This window comes from Epinephelus fuscoguttatus, linkage group LG2 (assembly GCF_011397635.1).
Source record: "Epinephelus fuscoguttatus linkage group LG2, E.fuscoguttatus.final_Chr_v1".
In the NCBI taxonomy this organism is placed as follows: domain Eukaryota; kingdom Metazoa; phylum Chordata; class Actinopteri; order Perciformes; family Serranidae; genus Epinephelus; species Epinephelus fuscoguttatus.
Window position 1 is genome coordinate 32,087,182 of NC_064753.1, and position 20,871 is coordinate 32,108,052.

The 20,871-nt window shown below is 40.0% G+C and overlaps 1 protein-coding gene across 2 annotated transcripts; it reads right to left on the bottom strand.

Moving 5' to 3' along the window:
* Positions 1–2,410: 2,410 nt before the first annotated feature.
* On the bottom strand, positions 2,411–19,342 carry dync1li2 (dynein, cytoplasmic 1, light intermediate chain 2). Of its 2 annotated transcripts, none has more exons than XM_049598353.1 (13): positions 19,204–19,342; positions 18,333–18,406; positions 17,692–17,808; positions 17,337–17,567; positions 13,301–13,464; positions 11,412–11,505; positions 11,103–11,238; positions 9,955–10,066; positions 9,795–9,854; positions 9,022–9,066; positions 8,781–8,898; positions 6,807–6,935; positions 2,411–5,904 (listed from the first exon to the last, which is right to left on the bottom strand). In XM_049598353.1, the coding sequence occupies exons 1-13, from the start codon at positions 19,287–19,289 to the stop codon at positions 5,888–5,890; spliced, it is 1,383 nt and encodes a 460-aa protein (XP_049454310.1). In that variant the 5' UTR covers positions 19,290–19,342; the 3' UTR covers positions 2,411–5,887. The 2 variants fall into 2 exon arrangements, with proteins under 2 accessions (XP_049454310.1, XP_049454301.1); XM_049598344.1 differs by having other exon boundaries at positions 2,411–5,909.
* Positions 19,343–20,871: the final 1,529 nt, after the last annotated feature.

Consider the following 20,871-nt stretch of genomic DNA (forward strand, 5'->3'; position numbering starts at 1 on the left):
CTGCTTTGCTGCAACTGTTTATCTTCAATTATAATCATGCAAGAAAAACATCCTGCATTTCTTATCAATGTCAGGTCAAGTAAACTTTCAGAATTCAGGGATAGGCCTAATTTCCAACCCCGCTTCCCTGTACCTCACTGCCCTCCTATGGTAGTTAGTGGTATTAAAAGGTTGCCTAGGTGATTGCAGGGGGATAAGAGATGCTGCAAAAGTCCATCTGATACTCGAGTGTCGCATCCAGCAGCTATTAGACTTTAATGAAGTGGAGCAGATGCAAGTGGATGCTCAGTATTTTCAGCCGGGGAGAGTTCAGCTCTGCATATGGCCCTGCTGGGCATCGACTCAGCTCAAATGCATGATACGAATGTGCAGATTCACCCTGACACAGTGGTGGAATGGTAGTTGATGAGGTGGGTGTATTACTAGGTAGAAAGGTAGGTTACTGAGGAGGAGGTGGGTATACTCGCCTGCATATACCAATGTTTTTTTGGCTGATACGTGGGTATACTGTAAACCAGGGGTGTCAAACTAATTTTAATTCATGAGCCATACACAGCCCAATGTGATATTAGATGACCAGACCAAAAAAACCATTGCACAGTAACCTGTAAGTACCCATCAGCTCCAATATTGTCCCTTTTTTGTGTTAAGATTTACAGGTATAGTCATCCTTTCACAAAACAGATGAACAGCCTGAGTCAGTCTACTTCTCACTGGCATTACATGTGCATTTATCCACACATTTCCTGATCCAGATTCTTTTGAACTGAAGCTGCTGATTGACAATATTTTGCACAATGTTTATTATCTTTAAACATGGTCACAGTGAGTATCCTTTGTTATATCAGAGAGCTGTATTCTGGTCAGGGTGGAAAAGCCTCTGAAGCAGACACATTGTTTAACCTGCTCCTGAGACCTGGATCCTCTTAGTCTGTTCTTCTAGTGGGTCGGATTGGACCCTTTGGTGGGCTGGTTCTGACCCATGGGCTGTATATTTGACACCTCTGCTGTAAACAGACAGAAAAAGAGGTGCGTGTACCCTCCGCTTCACCACTGCTCTTACAGTGTTTCCCAGGCATTGCCTCAGCCAATAAAATGTTTAGTGTTGCAAACTGGTGTGGCTTTAACAAGGGGGAATTTGGAGCAGTGGTTTGGATAGAGGCAGTAAATATGTTTAGAGATTAAATTATTCAGGCAATTGGCTGGGTTAATTAGTTTTCAGATTTGAATTTGCTGAATTACAATACATAAAAGCAAGGGGCGCACCATCAGAAGAGCAAACCAGGCAAATGTTTGGGCCTTCCCCCCCAAAAAACTGGGAAAAGGGCCCCAATGGCCTCTCGCATTGACACATTTTCACAACTGTTAACTCCCCTTAACCTCCCAAAAAGGCACCATACAATGCAATTCTGCTGCCCCCCAAAAAAACCAAGTGAGGCCCCTTTTAGCTGCCCTATGACAGCTGGATACCTGTAGCTGTCAGCACAATGAAACTGCACCTCAATGGGCTTCTTTACCTTTCATATTTGACAAGTATAAAGCTTTGTCTGTCTGTTGGCACATTTGTTACAACTAAAATATGAATATCTATTTAAAATACTTTAATCTTTGGTGATGCTGAAACTGACTGTAAACAATATTTCATTCTTTAAATAATTACATTTCTATTTCTTGTGGAACAATCGCCAGCATAAGTGTCATCACTTAACTATGTTACAGGGTTCCTACAACTTAGAGCACTTTTTAATGTCACTTGGAATTAAGACCAATTTTTCTATGACCAAAACTGAAGAAAAAAAGCATGAATTAAAATCAGTTACTTAAAGTTAAGGAGTTTTGCCCAAATGTTTGTTGTAACATGCAACATGACTTTTTTGGTCAAGTTAAAAAGTTAGATGAAGAACATCAAATTCATTTTTTAAACTTATTAAGTGACACAAATTGAAAACAATGAACATATTATATTATCATAAAAGTGTCCATTTGGTTTGCCTTGAATAAAGTTTGTTCATTTGACTGATTATAGTAAATGTATATGAGTGTTGTTGGTTCCTCTATCCTGATCTGCAAGAGGCACTCAGTGATTAATTAAAAAAAACCAACAAAAAACAACAATTTTAATATTTTCAAAATGTAACATCAGTAAAAGATTCATACTATGCTACTTTCCATGTCATAGCATTTTTAAGACTTTTTTTAAAGGTTGATTTAAGACATTTTAGCAACAATTAAGACCTTATTTTTAGACTAATAAATTCAGTGCCTGGGAACCCTGAATGTCACTTTGTCATATTGTTTTACTTTAGTGTGGGGGTGGAGTTAGAAGTTGTGGAATAATTAAAGTCAATAAATCAATCAAATCAATAAACACTGTCTAAACAGATGCAAAAACAAAAAAGTAAAAGTCAACCACAGTTTGGATTCTTGGTTTTATTGAAGCCAGGGGTCTGATAAACACTTTCCTTATTTTTGTCGGCGTAAGAAGCGAGAATCCACATGGCAGCTTAAAGGCTACAGAGTTGTGTTAAAGTTATACAATCAAACTTCTGAATTAATTCAGGACACAAAATAAAAATGCAGCCAGCCATGTGCTTACAATGTCTTGATATCCTGAATACAAAAGATCTGGAAGCAGAAGCTCATAGTCTCACATAGATGTAGACTGTCAATAGTGGTCGAAGGCAATTCAGTTAAGAGGACGTGAGGAGGCAGTTGCTTTCAACTGACATCTGAGTATAAAAGTTACAACAACTGTTCATTATTCAATCTTGGGAGCAACATCCAACCTTTTACAAAGAGCGAGTGCAACTTTGAAACCAAGCAGCATGAGAGCACTTCATTCCACTCAGCTAAATGCCAAATTCAATATGTGGGGCCATGTTTTATGAGGAGATATCAGTGTGGTCAGTCAGGTCAGGGTGGCATTTCAAAATTCTGTGTCTAAAACACAAACACAACATGCCTAATTTGGATGTAAACATAAACAAAAGGGACGTTTCATGGGCATAAAAGGTCAAACCTGAAAATCACTGGACATTTATTTGGTTTATCTACTTCAAAATGTCCCCAAAAAATATCTAAATAAAGTCGTAATGACAATGTTTCCTAAATGCTTGATTAAATTTACACTATCACCAGCAGGAAGTGCTCATTCCATAGTTAACCACCAGGGGCACCTTCCATAACTTAAGCAGCAAATGCAGATAAATAACGCAGATTTACGCTGTAGATTAACTTCTAGGTTCATTACTAAATGCTCAAAAAAAGGCAAGGCAAAAAGAAAAATAAGCATTCTGCATCTTTAACTGTAGCAACAGGGAATTGATACAAGTGTCCAAGGAAAAGTGCTTATTTCAACATGTGGCGGTAATGCTCCTGGCTGTTCTTAAAATTGTGCTTCATCCACTTCGGCGACAGGTGCACATTCCACCCAGTCATAAGAAAAGTAAAAGTAAAAGGAGAAATAAAAACGATAAGAGCTTCATTTTGATCTAACGTAATAGAACAGTTGTGTGGGATCATTCTGATGACAAATCATGCGTAAAGCAGAACCTGGTTTTGTGGTTATTCCCTTACAGAGTAAATTTAAAGTTAAGCCCTAATTGCATTGTTTAGACTAGTTTCAAGAATGAACCATAATCTACTGTGCACAGTTTGACTGATATGGATGAGTAGAAAAAGGCATTTCTATTTCTATTTCTTTCCGTTTTTACAGGGTGTTATTCAAAACAAGAGTTCATAGGCAGGTCTGAAGTTTGGAATGCAAGGGCTCCATGCAAGAGTGGGACAAAAACGGCCACTGGTTAATCTTATGGATGATTATCACTATAAAAGCAGAAAATAGTGACTAATATGTATCTTTGGTTACATGTCCCAATTCACTCATTTTCCTTTTTTGCTATTATCTGAATAGCAAATAGCTGCTCTCTTCACACGTGCCATTAATTCTGTGAAAGCTACTGACGTACACTATCCATAAGATTAAGTAGGGCCTTGCATACAGGTTCAATGATAATGTACACTTAATTCATTTTTGATTAGTTTACGGTGTCATGAAACCATAAATATTGTTACAGATTATTTGATATGGTACAGTATAATGGTTTCAATTAAAAAATAAAAAATAAAAAAAGAGAAATGACAACACAATTAAGCAACCCCTTAAGGACACACATATGAGTTAGGAGCATTCCTGTGAAGGCAGGGTGCCCAGTGTGACAAACTGTTAGCTGTACATCGAAGGCAAAGGTTGTGGTTTTTTAAATGGGCACTGAAGGAGACCTAACAAACAAAAAAAAAAGCCTTGACTGGACAAACAGGTTTCACTACAGGGGTGTGTTTCTACAGCTACTTCATGTAGAAACTGGGAATGTTTTAACTGACATGCAAAGTACAGTGTGAATAAAACATGTGAAACCAAAAAAGGAGGACAGTGCTGTCAAACACTGACGGATACAATATCTCATTTTGTTCAAACCACAGCAAATCGTTGTGTCTTTTGGCTGCAAAGCGAGTGGTTTCAGCCACAGTGAGTGTTCGTCTGCGGGACCCAAAAGTTCCGTCATGTGGTTTTCTTCTTTATATCAGCAGCCTTTAAAGGTTTGTATAAAGGCATTCAATCTATTGCTCTATTGAACACTATTAACTAGGCCACAGAAATCTTATTTCTGGGGAAAAAAAAAAAATTACAGACCACAGGCTTGTTGTACATTAACAAAAATGTAAAACGAAATAAATTATTTGGATGACAAGAAATGGACAAAAAAAAAACCTTTAAACTGATGGTGCTACAGTGCATTTCCTCTTACGTAGACAAGCACCTCTACTATGACACAAACAGCTAACTGTGCGAGGCACTTAGGAGTTATAGTAGGAAAGATGCTGCCCAAACCCATCCCCAAATATACACACCTGTAGCTAAAGAAGCGATTCCGTTGCAACCTCTACGCCCGTCAAATCCCAACCGGTCTCATTACGTCAAAGAAGCTATTTTCAGATTTTGGACAGAATTGCATTTTATACAAAATCAAAGTTAACCTGAATAGATTTCCTTGTATTTATATTTACAGAATCCTTCGAGATGAATAGGGCAAATGGTATGATATGCTATCAGCTATCTGGACTTGTCGTAGTAGTGTCATGACGTCAGTGGCATTTTAACATGTTATGCGATACAGATGAATGTTTTCCACAAACCGAAAGATGGTGCACAAAATAAAATAAAAAGGCGAAGCTTTGTATAAATACATCAGTATCATATCCAACATTTTTTTACATACTACATACTGTATGTTTGCAAGTATTTTAATTACTTTTCTCAATGAATATATTTAAAGTTTAAATACCTTTCCAATTCCGACCAAATTCCTTCCATGAGATAAGCTGAACCAGAGGACACGACCAGTATATTTCCACTCTTTAAACCCATGAGGAGACGGTGTTTTACCCCAGAAACTGGGGGGCCTGCAGCGCAGCACATCAGGCTGGCTGCCGGGGAGTGTGCACACATTTCCATAAACTGACATCCCTCACAAAATAGCATTTGCAGTGGAAGAGAGGACAGAAATAAAGCCAAGCCTTCAGCACTTCAACACCTCCATCTCTGTTATCTCTCTCTTCCCATCTCACCACAACACCAAAATATGTGATAGCATCTGAAACTCATTTTGGTGAAACCACTGTGTGTGCTGACTGATATAGACATTGGGAATTTGGTCAAATTTTTTTTATGCTCACATGTACATGTATATTTCCAGAGTATTAACGCAGTGGACGATGCAGCTGTTTTCGTTGCCTTCACGCTTCGTTCTCGGTAGGCGGTGGTATGTTGTTAGCTGAAACCATGGAGTCTTGTTTGCGAGTCATCCTGTCCAACTCCGCCTGGACGTCAGTCAAACCCGGCTTCTGCCCTTGGGAAAAACAGGAGACAAAGTCCAAAAGTAATCTCCTGTAGCTTCTGTGTGTATTCACAAATAATAGTTTACTACGGCCAGCAAGCGGATGGATGGAGCTTGGATGGTGATGCGGTCCCATGCTGGAGTTTGGCGGCTCGCTGCCACAATTAACACACATGCAAAACTAATCATCAGACACAGGGAACATGTACTCATGCATTATCTTTTCAGCTGGGTCTCAGGGAGATGTTAAAAATCGACTCAGAGCTGGAACAAAAAATACATGTCAGTGGTCCCAGACAGAAAGATGAGTTATGCAATGTTTCCCTGGGTACATTCAGCCATTTCACAAACAGTATTTGAGCTTGTTATAGTTACCTGAAATAACAAAGTAAACAAAAAACTTAGATTAAGAATTGTTGACATGCAAAACAGCTGAGGTTACTCAAGCACAATAACAGGTAAATAAATTAGTTAAGCAAGAGAGCAGCGGGATATGACATGGAGTGAGTGACATTAGTGTCATGGGGGCACTTATGATTGGAGGTTTGGTGCATACAGGCCTGTTACAAGTTTCCTCGGATGTCAGAAGTTCAGTCAAAGAAGACAACTTTTCTTTTTGTCTTGTTTTAACCTTCTCTCTTTCTCTCAGGCTGTAGAGATAAAACTCCAGACAGCAAAATGGTCCACAGCCTCTATCAACAAAAGGCCCTGCTTCTAACACCTCTTGTCTAGTCTTCAGTGTGCATGCAGCCCATGCCCTGAGACTGAACTAAATGCACAGGATGCCACAGTCAACAATAATGCTTTCCAACTGTATTAATTAAAGAGCAACTGCTAACCTGTAAGAAAGAAGGATTGAAAACAGGGAGGATATTGTCGAGGTGAGAGCGCACTGGAATGAGACTGTACCTGTTTTCTTGGCGGACCCTTGAACTCCAGCTCCAACTGCTCCACTTCCTGGGCTCCCTGGGGCTCCAGTCTTTTTACTCAACAGACTGTTGAAGAAGTTAGCCAGCACTCCCTCATTGGCAGCCCCTGCTGTAAGAAGAAGAGAAACATGAGGCTTAAAGTCACTTCTGTATCAAGCAAACCCCCTCTCTTGTAAAAATGGTCAGCTAACAAGACTACAAACAAGAGTTTAAATAGGTAGTACATGTTCTTACTTGATACCCATCATACTTAATTGTTAAGTTACTAGTTACACTCTTAACACTAAGACTACTGAGAACACAGGCTGATTATTAACAGATTATCTTGCTACATCTGACTCCTCTCCAGATTAGCAGTCCTGGAGATCTTCAGTTTATTAAATATCTATTGTTCCTGCCACATATAATCACCTTTTAGCAGAATAAAGCCACGTCTTTATCTTGTGAAGTCAAGAACAAAAGCCCTGGCAACAGGTGGTGTGGTGGACCATCCTTTATCACTAGTTTATCTCAGAAGGCTTAAAAATATGTGCAGCATGTGACTTCCTCTATCTTAGGATCCTTCATTTGGATAAGGAAATACCCTAAAACCACCCTTTATCAGGAAAAAAATGTGTTGATGTAGTTGCTATAAACAGAGAACTTACCTTTTTGAGATCTAATTTGCTTCGACACAGAGTAAAGAGAAAATGAAAAAAATGTAATTTTAAATCCACTGACAACGCTGCAATTCCCAGCCACACTTGGTGAGGGTTAACAGACCTCTGTTAAATCCAGTACAAACCCACTCTAGTGGACTCTAGCGTGATTCTCAGTTATCAGGTATGACACTTAATAGGGGTGTAATGAGTCACAAAATTCACTGTTCGGTTTCATACAATACTGTGATTACATGATTCAGTACGTTTTCTATTTCCTTGATTTTTAAAACTTTAAATGTATGAAAGAAAATCAGTGATTTCTGTCTAAACACATTATACATGTTAGGAAATACTGTTGAAAACCTGTGAAAAGACTGGGAACTGTGTGATACTGAAATGTGGAGTTAGATCATTTGAGTTTCTCACCATTTCTGTGTCCTACTAAACTACTACTGATATTAGAGCCCACAGTATCATTGTTTCTATTGCCCACTGAGTGTCAGCAACATCCCACAAGCTCTCTGAGCTTTTCTAGCCTAATAAATACATAAATAAATATCTCTGTTAAATGCCACAATAACATAAACACAAGCTAAATATCAGTCACCAACCTTTAACTCTTTCTGGCCGAATCAGCTACCAAGCCCACCTGCAGTTACTGCTCACTGCTGTGGATCTGTGCTTTGTGATAACGTTAGCTACTGTTAGCTTTTGAACGAGAGGCTTTAGCCTCGCTGCAACTCTCATTCCCTGGTTCAGCAGGTGTGTGCGCTGTGCAACCATGCAAAGGCTGCTGTCTTAGCTGTTGAGAAGAATCTGTGGCCATGCTGCTTGTGGGGGTCGAGTATGTTACTGTGCTACTGGGTTAGCTGCTAAGGAGAGCGTGCAGCTGTGCAGTGGCTCACTCTTTGGCTCAGGGTCTTTTTATCCACCACTCTTTCTCCCCATCACCCTTGTAATTCACAGCAAAACCAGACCAGCCAGACCTGTAGGTTATTGGAGGATCTTCTGTTTCTGGTCTGTTAATGGTGTTACTAACCATCTTGCAATGAGCTAGCTCAGCGAAGGGAAATGTTTGGCTTGAAGACAGGAAGACAGCATATCGCCTGCCTTGTTCAGTGCAGTAGCACTGAGAACATTGTAACAACCACAGTTGAAGCTGTATATTTTATTTTTCAAATGTAATAGGATAGTTTAACATATTGTTTGGTTTGTAATGCATACCGAACTGAAAGCCTCATACAGAACGGTTCAATACAAATACGTGTATTGTTACACTCCTAACACTAAACAGGCATTCATGCAGCTCTTACCTTTCATGTTGGGGTCAGGCTTTTTGACAGCAGCCATTGGTGAGCTGCTGGTCACATTTGGTTGGCCGGCACGACCCGCAGGCCTGGGTGACCCTGAGGCTGTCCGTCCTGGAGACTCCTGCAACACAGAAACCAGAGCAAGACTGCGGTCACACACGAAAAGCTTGGTGTGGCTATCCAGGAGGAAAAAAAATCCACTTATTACTAAAACTCTACATTTGAGGGATGTTAAGACACTTACTGTTGCTCCTCTTGTTGATGTGGCTGGCTGCTTTGCTAACAAAGACTGTAGAGGTAAAAAAAACAAACAAAAAACAAAGTTATAAAATGAACAGCTTAATTGAGATGTGGTTTATGATTCCAACAACAGGTTCCTATGCACACAAATGGCAAGCACTGGGCAAACACTGTTGACTAGCTTTGGATTTTCTGGACAACAAATTATAATCATACATGTTTGTACTGTTTCACATTTTGAAAACCAGTACAATGTTTGCAAGATGAAAGTTGACAGTTTCCATCAGCTTCTGTAAAAACCTTTATTTAGACATCCATACACAGAGGAGCAGTCAGTGGGTATAAAAGTAAAGGGAATATGGCAGAAATAAGCCTCAAAAAACAATGAAGAATTATCTAACTTGCCAAACTGAAACCTCAGTTCAGTGGGGGCTTTTTTTAGACTGCCTTCGTGGTTTATTTTTCTACAAAATGGGAAGTGAAGGCAATGTCATGTGGACGTTTCAGATACTCACAAGCACATACAGTATGAAAAAAAATGTTTCCTAGTGAAAATGCCAGTTCAGGGTCTCCACAAAAATCTTACAATCTTTGTTTTTAAAGATATCCTAACAGGGGTGTAAAATATCTTCCTTACAACTTAATTTTCTTATGCTACCATGCTCTTTGATTGTGAAAGCTTGCCTTCAAATGAACACAGGGAGGTATCAGACACACAGTCAATCTCAGCAGCTGGTGACAGAAATAGTAAAATATTCAAGATAGGTTGACACATACCTGTTGCTTCATCAGGAATACCTGCTCATCCTCTGCATTTATCTCTTTGTCATGAACCAGCTGCAACGAAGAGCAAAAGAGGAAGCATGTGTAAATGGCACTTTGGGCTGTAATTTCATCCTTTAGAGTTCCCATTTTGTCTGCATTTGCATCGCCTTACCTTTCGTACTGGAGGCTTTGTGATAAAATCTTCAAATGGATCCTCGGCTCTGACTGTTGTTAGGTTTTCATGCAAAATCGCAATTTTCTTCTCATTATCCCATCCAGATGGACTGAAAGGAGAGAAGAAACAGTTCAATTACAGTGGGTGCAATGGCTTATATTTCCTTGAGATGATTTTTTTTTGCACGATAACACTGATGCTGATAACTGATAACATAACAAAAGGAAAGATAGCAGTTGGCAGCAACAATGACCCCATTTACACCCTGCATTAAAATTCATTTTGGGTGGTAAGATTGCAGTTGGATAGTGCTTGATCACATGAAAGTATAGGTGTAAATAAGCTCAAAACACACTGAGGACAGACCTGATCCACCAAACCACCTCTGGAGGTGATTGGGGATGCATTAAGACCCCATTGAACAGAAGTGTGAATGAAATTGCATTTTGATTCCACAAAAAACTTCATGGGCAGAAACCTGTTGTCTTGGCAACTGTTCCAAATCAGCGAGGTAGCAGCCATTAGCCAGTTAGCAAGCTAAGCTACTGTCAAGATAGCTTTTGGTTTTTCAAGAAAGCTTGTGGATGGAGTCAAGACGAGTCAAGTGTCTGCTTTCAGTTTGGTCAGACCAAAGTATTGGAGCAAAACTTGGCCTAGCTGCAATGTCAATGAAAAACTTAACACATGAAACTCGCATACATAAGAAAAAAAAAAAAAACAAGGACAGCAACAAAAAAAAGTGTCAAGGGCAGGATAACATGTCCCTTTTTTAATGAACTGGGTGCAGTGTTGGGTGATTGACCCATGTTTTGCACTGGTGACGGCGTGTCATAGACTCTAAAGATGCCAACTTTAGCATAGATTCGTCAACAGTACCAGTTCCCAGAAGGACAATGTGAGTGAAATCCACAGTATGCTGTGATCTTGTCTCAGTCGGATGTCAACGTGGAAACTGGAGACACACATTATTACCAGGCGTATATGTAATTAGGTTAAATAAGTCCTATCTAGATACAATCTGGATACATGCCACATTTTAATGGAAGGTGTAAATGGGGTCAGTTTAACTAAATGTTCCAATTATGGTAGTCAGTAATAATTGAGACAGCAATGAAACATAAACTAAAGTAACTATCTTCACTTACATGAACACTGCATCCTTCTCCACCACTAAGGCAGGTGTGGTGAACTGGAAGTCATACATCTTATGCAATATATATTTGTAAAGCAGATCCAGGTTCTTCTCCTCTTTGACTGAAGTATAGATCAGGCCAGCTCCATCTGTTTCATTCAGTTAAGGCAGCAATTGTTGGGATAACGGCTTGATTGATTAATTGATGACAATCAATATTACAATGGGCCATGTAAAAATTAATTTCTGTCTGAGCCGTCAATGTTATTTAAAAAATGACCATTGTGATACAGGTACAAACAACTACTTATTATAAGGATACACTGTAAGCAAAACTGCCTCATGTGCGACTGGATGAAATCAAAGTGCTCCTCTCTGTAGTCGTGCTCCTTCTCTAGTACGCTGACCGCGTCACACTGAAAGATAAAAGATTCAGAGATAAATATTTTATTGACACAGACAATAGAATGTCAGCATTCACAAACATGAACAAAGTTACAGTGCTCTCTGCATCTAATGCCTGTCCTACAATGACAGTGTCTTCTGTTGTGATACGAGATATTATTCCTAAAAAAGTTTGTCAATCTACACCAACTGTGAGAGATGCAAGTGCGATGCACAGTTTAGTACATGTGGCTGTTTTTAAGCGCTATGTAAAACATAATGCTCCTCAGATGATGTTCACAGCACACAGACTTCACAGACCAATTGTTTTTGATATTAGTCCGGCTGGTGACAACCATACGGCCAGCAGCTGTACAGCAACAGGCAGGTGGTAAGACCTAGTATGGACTGGATTGACGGACACCTCCACAACACCCCTAAGATGACCACCTCTATTTTCCCTCTGGTGAGAGGGCAGATGGGCAACTGGATGTGGTGGTGTGGCAACGCCAACACTGAAATACCATACTTCCTGTCCCTATGTCTCGAGTTAAGCTGCTGTGATAAGTCATAACAGAAGAGGTGATGTTTAAAGAAGACTGACAGCATAGTTTTACTAGTATTAAACAGCAAATAATGCTCTTAAATAATTACTTTTTCTGCCAAGCTGAACACTTTTTCTCTGACGATCAGACAGAGGCACCAATAAGACTCAAAAAAAAAAAAAAAAAAAGCAGTTACCATTTTCTAGTCACAGCTAGCATGTGAAGCTCTGCTGATGGCCACACTGTTTTTCCACACTAGCCTTTGCCTGGAGGGTTAACAAGCGAGTATAATTGCAGCTTTTTATCAGAGGACACAGCCTTACAAAGCACAGCATAAAAGCAGAAGTCCATTCTCCACTGATTACAAACGTATCAGTAGGTAATGAACAGACTACAAAGGGTCTGAGCCCAAATGTGATCATCATCATGAAGGCAATTCAAGAACTCATAAGACGAAACTAGCAATGAAGTCAGCTGTCAAGGTGTTAAAGGAGATTTTCTGTGCCCGTCTATATATCAGACAACTCATAGCTAAGTAGATATACGTAACTATAGGCTACAAGGAGTGTGGCAGGAGAAGTTAAGAAAGCAGGGCCCAAGGTCTAAGGGGTGTTTTAAGAAGCTATGGATCATGACCACAGGTAGGCAGAAACAGACGGTCTGAAAGAGGTTCTTGAAATTGTCCCTGGGTGTACAGTTTTCATATCCTAAAATAGGTAATGTGAGACTTTTCTGAGGATACTGTTTTAAGGAAGAGCACTTTGAGGACCTGCTTTGCTTAGTGGCACAACTCTAAACAGAAGGCACTGGCTCACTAGGGAAATAAATAGCATTTATTTACCTTTTTTTTCTTTTATATGATTTATGAGAAGTACTTTTTAAATAGTGAGAATGATAACGATATAACTAACCTAAGGCTTTATGACAACTGTCATAAGGAATAGGAGTTGACACTGTATTTAGATAGACACCAAAGCAAAACAAAGAATACACAAACAACAGTGCTCTTTGTGCATTTGTACAGGTTGTTCTGTTTTGTAGCAAACGGAACAATAGCCATGCACTGAACAGCCATGAACAGGTTTTCAATTAGATACTATTTGGTATCATACTTTCAGCCCTCTAGTTAAAAGGATGTAGTGTAAGTCAGAGAACTAACAAATGCCCCACGTCAGACAAAGCTTTGATAGATTGGTAAACTCGTATTACAACCCCAAGACAATAGTTGTCAGGAGGCTATGGCTTCAAACATGAGACTTTTCGGGCTGTAGAAATAATTTACCTTTGTGCAAACTATTAGCACTGGAATGCCCAGGTTGTGTGTGAGTGTGTTGTCCCCAAGTGGTAGCACAACGGCCTCGTCTTCCCCTGCTGTCGGGGCCCGTCTCTGTGGGGAGGATGGGTTGGCATCCTCCGGTTCTGTGTACTCTTGGAACGCTTTCACCACTACGGGAAAGAGACATGGAGCAAAAGATATTAATTATGACCATTAGTGTCTGGCAAGTGTGTATATTCAAAGATCCCATCATGTGTCAGCAAGCACACAACAAATTTAACCCAAGGTGTTTACGTTAGTGTTAGTGTTAGTGTATGCAGACTCAGGTTAACTTGCTCATCTGCTGCTCTTATCAAATAAGAGTGCCTTTCTTTCTCCAACTGGAATCAGTTTGGTTTGCACTGTTGATGTTCTCTTGCTGCATTATGACCCACAATATAATATAGAGATAACACAGAATAACACTCTGATGGGATATAATAGACAAGTCATATAAAGTAACTAATCGTGTGCAAAAGTTGTTCAGATGCCCATCAAAAAAGATTAAAAATATAAATGCATCATTAGCAACACATTTAGCAAGATTACTGAGCCTTTCTTAATTTTGCTCTTTGTTGTCTGCAATAAACTCTTCCAACACTGAAAAAAAAACACAAGAGACAAAACCTTTGGTCTCCACTTACCATCTCTGCAGTCCCAACGTGTAATTTCTAGAGGTGCACCTCATTTTTGGTGGTGCTGTTAAAGCCAAGGAGCCATTCAAAACCTCTGCAACACCCAGATGCTTAACTGAATTCCTAGTTTTACAGCACAGTGTCAAATGTTGTTCTCAGCGTCAAATTATGTCTCTGAGATTAGATCAGAGGGTCAAGACAAATGCATGTTGCTCCTGCCCAATAAATAATAACGGCAATTCCAAACTTCAATGCACCTACATTAAGTCATTGCTGTTATAGTTCCCGTGTTAATCATGCTAATCCACTTTTACATAACAGGCCTTAGGTGAAAGGTAGAACAAAATAAGAACATGGCATCCTCCACTTTTCTGTTGTGCTGCTGCAGCTGTCCAGACATTTACAAAGCTGCGGTGTGAGGAGGTGGTGGTGGTGGGGCAATGCGCAGGAAGCTTTGGCCTACTTCCTCAGGAGCTTCAGAAATGCAGTTGGGGACAGCCCACAGAGCCAGACTGACTTGCCATTTTGAGCCAACTCCTTCACTTTCAAACATGGGATTTAGTATATGGGCTGAGAACTAGTGTTAGAAGCAATCTAAAAAGGGAACCCTCCTCGGACACAGGATTACACAAATCCAGGGCATATGTACACTAGGAATTTAACATGCTGATTTTAAACCATAAGTCTCCGGCCTTTTTCAGTTTAAGTTTATATGCATAGGACATCTGAACCTAATTTGACAAAAAATAGAATAACTGCTGACAGAAGTCAGAGTTCCACCTAATCATTTCCAGTGCAGAGGCATTTGCCTCAACGTGGTGCACATCTATTGATTTAAAACTCAGAGAAGAAAACATAAAGGAAACATAAAATGGGAGTCGCTACTAGCAAAAGAAAAAACATTCCTCAAACATTATCTTTCCTGCAATATATTAATCATGGTGCTGTTTCAGCCACAACGGTGTTTGAGGAAGCAGAGCAATAGATTATGCTCAATAGTGAGTTGAGCAGTTCCTATGGACATTCTGATACTTTGTTTTTGCCATGAAAACTTCAATCTCTGATTTCAAGCATGCTGGGGTGAGCAATTGATGCTAAAAAGAGAATGTCTGGGTGGAGTATCGCTATAAAATACAAAGTGAAAGAGACAAAGACAAACAGGTCTTAGAGGGACAAAGTCTGTCCATCTGATCCACAAACAAAGGTGGGGTCAGAAAATGTGTTGGCACACATAATCAAGACTGCTCAGCCTTCAACAAATTAAATAAACTGTACCTCAAGTATTGAAACTGTAGCTCAAAGATATTTTTTCAAATCGCAAAAGACCAGACATGCATTAATCAATGAGAATAAAAATAATTATAGATACCTTTGTTTCTTTAAATGTGTTGCAAGTTCAGCTCTGAATAAAGGTGGCATTTCTGGCCAACTAAATGTCACATAAACAACCTTGGTCACACTGGCTATTGTAAAACAAGCCCAAGTTTTACATGAGTCATAAAATGTTTACAAGTTAATGCTATTGGCTCATGACTAAAACATTATACATACTTGTCTCCTTCATTTAAAAAGTGCAGCAGACCTAGAGTCAAAACACTGAAGCTACAAAGTAAACTCGCTGTCATGTCACTACCACAGAAGTCACTGAGCCAAATATTTCTCATTTCAACGTGTGGTCCAGGCAGCAATAGGTTGATTCTGTAATTCAACTTGAGATGACTCCAGCAGCCTGGCTACTTCAGTTACAGCACAGCAGGAGTCAGACTGTCCGGCCCACTGACTGAATTCAGACCCACTCAGTTTACGTCCCTTCCTTTCCCTGACGCTGCTGTTGGGAGGGGAGGGAACCATGATGCAAGACGCCTGCAAGACTCCCTGGACAAAAGCCACTTAACGCTCACTTCCAGTCTGTCTGTCTGTCAGCCCGTCTCTCTCACTCACACGCTCATATCTACAAATATGTAATCTGACTAGGTCTCATCAATCTGCTACTGACATCACAACTGACATGCTGGAATATACATGATTTATGAGGATGACATGCTTCGGCTAAACTGGAAATCTGACCACGTCAGTGGGTGGGATCAAATCTTTTGGCCAAAGAGAGAAAGTAGGAGGGAACCCTGGAGAAATCTGACAACAACATTTTAAGTTAAGCCTCAAGAATATACCAAATTGTCAAGGCTTTAAGAAAAAAAATGTCCTACAGTACAAACAGTATGATTGCATTTTACAACTGTAATGAATACTCAAGCCAACATCTGCTAAATACAAGTTATAATGTATACACTCCATGCAGTACTTCCTTTCGACTGCAATATATAATCAATTTCAGTTATGCTCAACTAATACAGCCACCTGCACTAAAGCAAGTATACAGTTGAAAATGTGCACCCATTAAAAGTCATTACACCCAAGTGTTAGCAATTAACAATGTGCTTTAGTCATCACTTGGCTACCAGCTTCCCTTTTCTTTCTCACAAGTTTGCCAGCAGACGTGTTACCACTTGTTGCTGTGATAGCATGTTATATGTTGAAAACATCTTAAGACCTGTTCTGTCAAATTCACTTTAAATCATTAAACAATTTGACTCTTTTATAATTAGTCATTTCAGACTTGTAAGAGCAACAGCAGCAAGCAATCTCTGGTGGCAAGACCCTGCAGGCTGAACTAACGCGCAACCTCCACAAGTACTTTTCCAAATACAAAAGAACTCTTCATAAGCAAAAGATGATCAGTGCTAAAATTAACGGGAGAACAACATCTGAGTGCATCACACTCACTGATCTGCAGAACTCGCCTCCAGTCAGAGCACACAGCTGAGGATCATGGGCCTCTCTGATGATGACCCAAAAACATTCATGACAATGTGTAATGTTATACAGTGCTCCCATGCTATGCAGCAACCAATCTCTTATTTTCCCCGGCAGCCAGTCAGCAAGGAGACTGGCTTTTATTATGTAAGACTCCCATTCACCCTGGGATGCTTCAGGCACCTTTTCTGAGTGCAGCTTCCTTTAAATTCTCTACCAAGACATACAATTCAACAAAATGTATGCACGTCATACTTCTATTTTTGCCTCAGATTTTTGCATTTTGAGTCACTAAATGACTGTCTCATAACAGATCACCACCTTATATCAGTTTTAACCAACTATATGTTTTAACTAAACAAAGCCTGTTCATAGTTTTGAATGCCCACTAGGTCTGGCAGAATAAAAACCTTTCTACAACAAGCTAAGAGCTACATTTTCAAAATAAAAGCCTTGTGTTCATTATCACCACACTCATCATTGAAGGCTAATTAAATTTAATGTTAAATTCCCATACCGTCCACAGTGCAAATTACAAAACCAACATTACTTACTCTTCTGCTCCATTTCTCTCATGTCCTCTGGAGGGATCTTGAGCTTGTCCACATGGTCACGTAGAACACTGGCCCACTTCTGCAGTGACTCCATAATGGTCCAGGGCCGTGACATATCCGCAACGAACATAGCTAGACAGTCGGGTAGTGACTGAGCTGAAATGGCAAACTTAAGTAGGCCTTTGTGGTATAGGTCTCCATCCAGGATCCACACATTACAGCGAGTGAGGTCTGCAAAGGAAAAACAAAAGACTAGTTTAATCCAAGATTAAAGTATTACTGTTTAACATACTATTATTTTATTAAGACTGCTGCTGTATAACAATCACATTATAGCTAAAGCAGGAAGACTCACCATCTCTGTCTTCATCATTGACGTTTAAGTACAGATACTCCAGTCCTCTCCCTCTCTTGTTGTGTTCAACTCCTTGAAGTTTGGCCATAAGTGATGTTTTTCCTGATCCATCCTCACCTATAAGATATTTTATTCATCAGCTTACATGACATTATTCATTATTATAGCAGCTGCATTATTGTTAAAACTTATTATGGTTATTTCTGAATAATAGTGGGTGTGATGTAGCAAGATGACATTACTACAACTCACAGCTTGTACAAAAATATATCTGGACTGTACAATCTTTCCGCCTCAAATGCAATGACTGTGCTCATGTTCTCATGACTGTCAGAGTCTGCAGTGTTTCACACAAATCTTTTTGGTCAATGGCAGTATCTCTCACATTTTTGGAGGCCCAACCCAAATAAGTACGCCTCCGCCTAAGATGACCTCTCTGAATTTAGTGCTTATTATGTCTTCCTTTCAGGAGTGTGGAAAGAAACAACATCGAAAGTGCTGTTTGAAAAATCAAGGGAGTTTTAATTTCCAGTCATCAGCTTTTGCAGTTTGCCCATTCGCCTCAGGGTTGGGCACCACAAACACAACCCAAACACTGCAGAAGCACAGACTCTCACACATGCAGGTTAAGTAACACTTACCAAATATCAGGATGTTTTTTCCTGATGGCAACTTTGAACTCGATCTAGTCGAAACTTCACTCAGTATTGAGGTCCTACAAGAAACAACAGGACAGATGTTGAGGAAAAAAACAGATTTGACAGTTCAGTGGCACATTGACAGCTCCCTATCCCAAAGCATTAGATACTACCAGCTAATGTTATTGGTCAGCTAACGTTGCATAACTTAACAATTTGCTGTAACGCTGAAGAATATTATTCTCCTCTTCCAAGCCCAGCTAGCCCAGTGATGTGTCCACGACAATACAAAAAAGGCAGGAAATGATAAGTCATTTCCACCGGCCGGTGCGTTGGATATACCGTTAAGTAGCCAGGGATCTGAATCCAAACCTGACAACACTACCATAACATAACCATAACAGCACGAGCCCTTGTGAAAAGCTAATATTATTATTTTACACACTTAAGTTACTCGGTTATGGTATTAGCTTGTTAACGTCCCTGCTAGCTTGTTGTACCCTGCATAAAGAAGCTAACGTTAGTATTTTAGGTGTTGTCTTGACATGAGCTGTCAACGCTACCATGAATGACTCTTCAAAACTTAGCTCGTCAACTGAACATTTATTTTATCAGTAAAACTAATGGGCTATCTTGTCTGACAACAATGTTAGCAATTCACCAGTAGCCCACTTCGCTGACGTTAGCCGAGCTGCTAACACAAGTTACGTTAGCACACTGACCGCCCAGCTTCGCCTGCTGCTAACGTTACTGCTAGCCGGGCCGGTGTTTGACTGTGAGCAACCGGCAGTGACAAAGCAGAACCATGACGGCTGTGCTCCTCTAAGGCAGACCTCGGCAGACATGGCGCCGTAAAAAGAGTAACAGAACTTGCCAAAGGTTTTGTCCTTCTTCCTCTTCGTTGTTATTGTCGCCTGCCCCGGCTGCGCCCGGGAGCTGTTTCTCCAGAACGGGAGCCATCTTCTCTCTCTACAACCACAAAGGCAAGGCCCTGCTGCTTGGGCACCACTAGCACCGCCTTCATCCAAGTAGCCAAGGGTACGTTGCATTCATTCACAGCGACGCCGCGACGGGACCCAGCGTGTACATAAATTAGCTATAAAGTATAGTTTTTGATTGTTTCATTTTTTTATTATAAGGAAATAACAGTTCATGTGTACAAAATGTTTTAAGAATACATGAAAATTATGTTTTTACCATTTTCCTGTGGTTCAAATATGAGTTGAAACATCGAGCACTTCTGGCCACATGCCAATAAGTGATGTCATGCAGGTTTTTGTCCTCTAGCAGCTGATGTAGAACACTGTGTGACATCAACAATTGACTTGTGACCAGAGAGTCAACACAGCAATTGCAGTTTGCTGTAGTGCGTGATCCAATGTGGATTTAACCTATTGATTCCTGACCCTAGAAGCCTAATTTTACCAGTAAATTTAACCAGTCAAGATGAGTCCAACTCCAAGTCTGTCTGTTTTAATCATTTAGGGAGCAGGGCTGTCAAAGGGTCCAATCAGGCCCACTGGATGACTTTGCACATTTAACAGTGATGCACTTGTGAAGGTTTTAGGAGCAAGTTAAACAGTGAGTAGCTTCCTTCTATCTCAAAACAATACTGGTGAAATCCTACTGCTAAGACACTGCCAAAACTTTGATTTAAAGATTGTTTGTAAGGCAGGGGAATATTTAAAATGCTTCCTAAATAGCCTCCACTTTACTTTGGTGTGGTGATATCAGGATTGGTACACAGGAGAGGAAATGGATGGGAAAATGGACCTGTAATGACAGTAAGTATGAAGCTGACTGAATGTGGAAATATTGTGGCTTAATATGTGGCATATTGTTAAAATTGAATTTGTTCTTCTGGAGAGATCACATGCTGTCTGTAATCTGATTTGTAAATGGATGTGTGTTTTTAAAATGCACTTAATCAATGCAATTAATCTAAAAAAAGGGGACACTTTTGTAGGTCCAGCCCACTTGCAATCAAATCGGACTGTGTGTGCTCCCCTGATCTAGAGCTTTCTTAAAGCACATGCACTTGTACTCCTTCTGCTAGTCTTCAGTAGCTTGCATGCAAGAAAAAGAAAGACCTGCTCTGAGGGGGTGTCATGGTTGCCCAGCAGTCTAATAAACACATACCAAGCAGGTATCCATAGATACAGCTGAACACACATGTCACTGATTCAAGAACAATTCTCTGTCAAAGGATGCTGATTTGTAAAAGAACATTTAATGGGGTCAAGAATTATAAGAGGAGTTTAACAGACAATGTGCATAGTTTGAATTGTTTATTCTCTCAGCATAGCAGGGCCAATAACCTTGTGTGTGGACAAAAGAAATGTGTGCCGAGCAGCCCAGCTCCACTGCTGCCATCAGTCCAAAGGTTAAGTCCTATTTTAGGGTATGTCACTGCAGGCTTTTCACTGTGGAATCTGGTCACATTATCAATAAACAACTTCTTTGAATTATGATGAGTCTGATAAATATAAATCGAACCCATTAATTTGGAAACTGTCATGCATTTTGTCATAAATCAAATCCA